We start from the raw sequence: 6,252 nt of genomic DNA on the forward strand, positions 1-6,252 counted from the left end.
AGGAAATCAATTCGGAGTGATGAAGTGTTTGTTTTCTTTTTGTTGTGTGAATTTTGATCATATTTTGTTTTTTGTTAAAATTGTTATAAACAGTTCATAGCTTGCTTGTTGCACTGGTATCAAATGGTGTGACTGTACATGTATATAATCCTATTCTTCACCACTGCTTTGGATTTAGCCTCGCATTCTCTGGTTCATTCAGACTGCCTTCCAAAACTAAAGTTAAAGTTGGTTTTTATGTCTGCAGGAGGATAAAGACAAAGGATCTGGGGCCAAGAAGAAGAAGAAGCGCAAGGTGGTGAAGAAAGACCGTGAAGGATCTCCCCTGGACTTTGCCATCGATCCTAACGAGCCCACTTATTGTCTGTGCAACCAGGTGTCCTACGGCGAAATGATTGGCTGTGACAACTTTGATTGCAAAATTGAATGGTTTCACTTCAACTGTGTGGGACTTACTCACAAGCCCAAAGGAAAATGGTACTGTCCTCATTGCCGAGGCGACAGACCCAATGTCAGGAGGACTGACAAGTGATCAGAGGAGGGGAGGTTCATGACGGACACAATTCATCTGTATGCAGATGTTATTCTCTTCTCAAGTTGCCTAGATGCAATTCTCCAAAAGGTGCAACAATTTTAAAGATTATGTCATTCATTACCTGTGCATCACCACATGATCATCCCTTTGCCGACAATCTGCATTGTTAACGAACTTTTCCTGGGGGTTGGGGCTGAAGTACATTTTTCTAATGGCTTGTTTGTAGGTCCATCCTGAAACTGTCTCATTCACTCGCTCAGAATTGTGTAAAGTATTTATGCAAAGTAGTTTTTAGTAGGCAAGAACTCTCACCCTTAGTTTTTCCCTTTAAAAATTGTGTCAGCATTTTGATGTGGACAGCATGTTATCCCAATAATTCTGGGGTTTTGAGGCCATAGTAGTTTTTTTTCGCTTTTAGAATAATCCCCAGTTTCAGTATAAAGGTAGATAATGTGTAATCCTTTTACTGTTTTAGGAGAAATGCGTACAAAAGGTATGTATCTTTAGGTCCATGGCAGCTTTTAAGACTTGACCCATGTATTGTACAGCAGTCCCTCTCATATACAGACACTCTTGGGCCATCAGAAATCTGTCTGTATATTGCAGGTGGCCGGGCAACAGAGGGATCCCCCCCTGAATCACACACATTCACACTGACTGAGACTATGCTAGCCACCACAACAAGTTATCAAACTTTGAAATAAGGCTGAACAAGTAATGAACAACAAATAGAAGTTCCCTTTATTATTTTTACCTCAATTCGTTACCATTTCCCGACAAAGGCTTCCTCCTTTTATGTATTGGGGACCTTAGGTGCGTAGAATGTGTGTCGTTGCGGCAGTTCTCTCTGATAGAAAGGCCAAAAGTTGCTGGTTTTACCTTAAACCAAAAACATGATTTATTATTGTTTAGTCATTTTGTGATGTCAAAAGTTCATTAATCAGAACTGGTTAACGACCATTACCTGTAGTTGACGCTCAGTAATACAATCGCCAATTGGGCTTCTCCCAAAAGCTGATGTTACTAAAAAAAATAGAATGGGTCCGTAATTCTGGGAAATCGTTCACTGGAAGAACTCTATAATTATGCAACCTTTTGATTAATTCGATCTTCAATATACCACTCAAAACCTTTCGAATGAATAACAATTTATGTGAAATGATATAAAAAACATTTAGTCAATCTTAGTCGGCCTGAAACTAAAAGATCAACACACACAAAAATCTAAGCTAAACCCGAAGACTAAGACGGGACAATCTCCTCTCTGCAAAGCATGTGAACATAGTGCCTAATTTACCTATTTTCTTTAATTGTGAGTTCATTTTCAGTGTAAAGATGGCATATCTATATATTTTTGGATTCAGGAAATGTTAAAGAATAAGATAAACTCTTTTTTTTTATCGATTACTGGAATTCTTAATTTTAATTGGAATTTTGAGATTTTTAATGACTCGTACGAGTCATAGCTTCCAAGCTGAAATGCAATCCCATAGTCCGGGCTTTGTCAAAGATTGCTTGACCAAAATAAAAAGCTGAATATGAAGTCATCAAAGATATTTATTGAAAAAAAATGGTCGGGATATCGTCGGGAGGAATTTGTATTTAAGTTTTTATGAAGATTTGTCCAGCAGTTTTCTCAGAATGGCTCCACATGCACACACAGACACAACCACCCTTGTTCCCATTTCCAGTCTATGTTGAAACATTTAGTACAAATTTGACTACATGTAAAAAGGAAAAAAACACAAGTAGTAAGAGTTCAGAAAATAAAGAAAAAGTTGAACAATTTTTAAAAAAAGTTACGAATTGGCTGTCAGGCACTCTACCGACTGAGCTTACCCGGATCATTGTTGTTAGGGGTAAAAAGAGAATTTTTGACTTTGAGTATTACACGCGAGTTCTTGAGCTTGGGGATCAGAATCGAATCGTCTGTTTCTGAGTTGCTCCGTGCGTATTTATGTACTGTATGTTCTATCGATCTCACTGTTCGAAGTAAGTTAATTTGATAACTGCCCCTATGCTCCCATTCCTTTCTTATCAGTTTGGAAAGTGTAATCAAATAGCATTACATGTAATTTCAAGTGTGACCGTAGTGTGATGTTGGCACTCCAGTTCCAAAATGCATTGACCAATTGCAGGGATTGCTGTAGCAGCAAACCATGTTTGTAATCGATTCGATGCCTTTAAGTTCCATGAATGTCTGTCTGCCCATCGAAGGTATGAACTACAGTTTGTTCCGAAAATGGGTGTACGCGTTTTGCAGGTGGGCGCTTAAAAGGGTGCAATTATCGTTGAAAAACACATAGTGACAAGCTAATCTGTCTATAAATGGCCGCTCACACAAGGAACAGTAGGACTGCTGTAGACCAAATAATCCTTTACCTGCATTGTGTGCAACATAGAGCGTGAGGTACTGAAGTTCCCAAGGGTAAGATACACATGCGCAGGGAATATAACAAATCTCCACAATTCCTTCTCTCTTTATTTATTCAGTGCGAATATTTATATCTCTGTTTGTTAGATGCTGTGAACGACTGTTAATGCCTCAGTGACTGTTAAAAATGCCTTTCTTTTCTTAGCTTTTAACGATAATGAGTCATAAAGGTTGCTGGCTTGAAATAAAGTGTATGCAGGTGTTTTTTTAAGAATATGGGGATGGGGTGCTTGAACTGTTTTTGTTTTTTGTAAGTTCACATGACAGGTATGCTATAATACTCTTTAAAACAATTGTTTGTGAGCTCTGTGAAATTTTGTCATGTAAAATACTAGAACTGTTGAATGCTACAGTAACAGCAAAATATAATTTTGAATGTAACATTTAATTTACAACATCCGGTTTGGTGCTGGTATATGAAATATGTAGAAAACATAGCAGTCCCTAAGTAAATGAGTTATCACAGTGAAGGAAATCTGGTGGGAATCCTTGTATGACTTAACATGGATGTTGTTTGTGTTACTACCTCCCAAATAAAGCTTTTCTGTGTGATTTCTGGCACCAGGAGGTACCGTATCTATGATTTTACTTATATAGAAGAGTAAAGTAACACGTAAGGTGGGGGTATCACTATCATGCTGTATGTCAGCAGCACGGGTCACAAGTGTGATACATGTATTGAACATGTCAAATGTCAAAACTTACAAAGTAATCCGAGATCTAAGACTGGTACAATTTTGCAAAAAAGTTCAAATAAATACAACTGACATAATATTGCAATAAAAAGAATGATGGGTTATATCTAGGAATCTAATTGATTCGCCCTGTGCCATGCAAAAGAACCATGAATTATATGTTGCATTGTTTCGATTACCTAAGTTGCTCCTAGCTTAGTGTGGCATGGTAACATTGGTTTTCAAAATCAATTCATTATTACAAAATATGAGGGCATTAACATTTGAAGAGTTCGCAGTGGTCTGTCATCATATACGTAGGGTGTTCTGGAAGTCCTTAGACTCCAAGCTCCTGGCAATGCCTCATGATATTTACAATGACGTATGCATACGGCAATCTTTTATCGGCGATGACACAAATTTTTATGTATCTAAAAGTTTCCTCTGCAAAGAAAACAGCACTTAAAGAACACCACCCGTCCACGTTTACTTGCCTGTCATGGAGCGAAAAAAACGGGAGTTTACAACAATGATGTTTGAACATCTTAGAGAGGATTGTTATGTTTCTCACACCTACTGCATATTGTGAGAATTTTTTGGGAAGAACGATTCTTCCAAAACGAGTACTTACAACTGGTACAATGAATTTACATCGGGTAGACACGTCTTCAAAGGTGACACCCGCCCATACCGACAGTTGAATGCTGTTACTGCAACAAACGTTGCTGCCGTTGAAAAGTTGAAGAGAGATGATGCATGAATCACACACACGGGGGTAAAGGACACATAGATAATTGAATCGGCACCCATCGATGCGATCTGGCACAAGCGTTGCAGACAGTGGGTGCCCGTGCTCTTTCTGGTGTACAACAGGGGGTATGTCTCGAAATGTGCATACAAATATTCTCCAATTGTCAGTATAGAGAGTGTAAGGATTTTGTTAAGGTTGTCACAGGCGATGGGGACTTGGGTCTATCATTCTAACCCCGGGTAACGCATCGATCAGCCGTTTTGATGTTCCTAAACGGCTCCACCCCTATCAACTATTGGTGATATCAAACACTGACAAGAAGAAGGTGGTCCCATATTTTTTAAAATAAGGACACATCGCCACAATTCTAAAAGGGGAGCAGCGTACAGTTACCTTATAGCAGTACATGCATCATTGCCGGCCCGGAGTGTTTACAGCTTGGCGCCAAACACGGGTACTTGAGGGTTGATGCTACTCCATTGCAATGTCCCGTTTTACACAGCTTTCAAATCAATCGAATTTCTAACAGATTAGGATGTCTGTCTGATGTTCCGTTCACTATATTTTCCTGAATTGGCCCCTTTCGTCGTTTTTCTGTTTTCACATTAAAAGAAAGGCTCCGAGGAAACCGTTACTATAGCCCTGATGCTGCTGTCCGAGAGTAAACGAGGGTCATTGAGGGTATCGGCAAAACACTTTCGCCAACATGTTTGAAAGGTATTGTTAAAAGTGTGTCGCAGCTCAGGAAGGATCCTTCGAGAAAATGGCGTGGTCAAATTAACGGGGAGCTGTGCGCTAATATAAGATTCTAAGGACTTCCAGAACAGCCCTCGTACTTATGAGAGACAAACATTCTTATTTCTGTCTTCATTCATGTTTGCATGTTAGTGTATTGTACATAACTATATGGAACATATAAAACATGTAATGTACTTTATGTAACCAATGAAGTTTCTTAATCTTATGTACATTGCAGCTCTAAGTTTTCATGGTGAAGAAGTATGTGTAAATAAATGTTCAGAGAAAGTTTGTTTGAGACTCATTGCTGACACAGTTTAGCTGATATGGGGCAGCCACACAAATGTTATCAAGTGATAGTGAATTGGAGAGCTGATCTGTTGTCGGAAGCTAAAAAGACTGTCAGCAAGAGCTTTCTTTTCAAACCAACAAAACTTTTTTTTTTAATCAGTTTTGGTATGTGTGCTTGTGTGTGTTTGATGTGGCGGGGTGTGTGAAATACAATGTATGTGTTGATTAGTGCTTTTGTGAACAAGAAACAATTAACAAGTGGCTCTATCCCATCTGCCCCCCTTTCCCCGTCCCGATATAACCTTGAACGGTTGAAAACGACGTTAAACACCAAATAAAGAAAGAAACAATGTATGTGCTTTAAATTTCATACATACATGTATTACTGACAGTTCAATCTTTGGTTTACTGCACAGGGTCAATTTTCTAGTTTGGTTGTTGACAAGTTGTGTATGTCATAATTAGCTTGGGACATGAATAATATGCAGCAGAGAACTCACAACATGTCATTATATAGTTGCAAACTGTTGAACAAAAGGTAAGGGGGAATGGCCAACAAGCCTTTTTTCCAACGTGACAGTTGTTCAGACTTGTTGTGTGCTTCTTCTTCAGCGTTTGACCGTTGTGTCCCTTATAATCTTAGGCCTGCTGATCGTATGAACTCGCAGGTTCGGCGCAGGTTTTCCACAGTTCCCCAAAGTTTTTTGTCGGGGGTTGTCCTCTCTGGCCTTGTAGTGTGCAGTACATGGCTCTATCCATTGCACTAACAATGCTAGATAACTCTTCATTGCACTACGAACACTCTATTCTTTTTCCTGCCAACACAAGC

The 6,252-nt window shown here is 39.1% G+C and overlaps 1 protein-coding gene across 1 annotated transcript in view; it reads left to right on the plus strand.

The window, feature by feature from the left end:
• LOC138968536 (inhibitor of growth protein 1-like) overlaps nt 1-5,423 on the plus strand; it is a 31,768-nt gene extending 26,345 nt beyond the window's left edge. Inside the window, exon 4 of the mRNA XM_070341113.1 lies at nt 248-5,423. Within this exon, the coding sequence (XP_070197214.1) occupies nt 248-532 (285 nt within the window). The 3' untranslated portion in view covers nt 533-5,423. The remainder of the gene's footprint in view (nt 1-247) is intronic.
• Nucleotides 5,424-6,252: the final 829 nt, after the last annotated feature.

The sequence above is a fragment of the Littorina saxatilis genome, linkage group LG6 (genome assembly GCF_037325665.1).
Source record: "Littorina saxatilis isolate snail1 linkage group LG6, US_GU_Lsax_2.0, whole genome shotgun sequence".
Lineage (NCBI taxonomy): Eukaryota > Metazoa > Mollusca > Gastropoda > Littorinimorpha > Littorinidae > Littorina > Littorina saxatilis.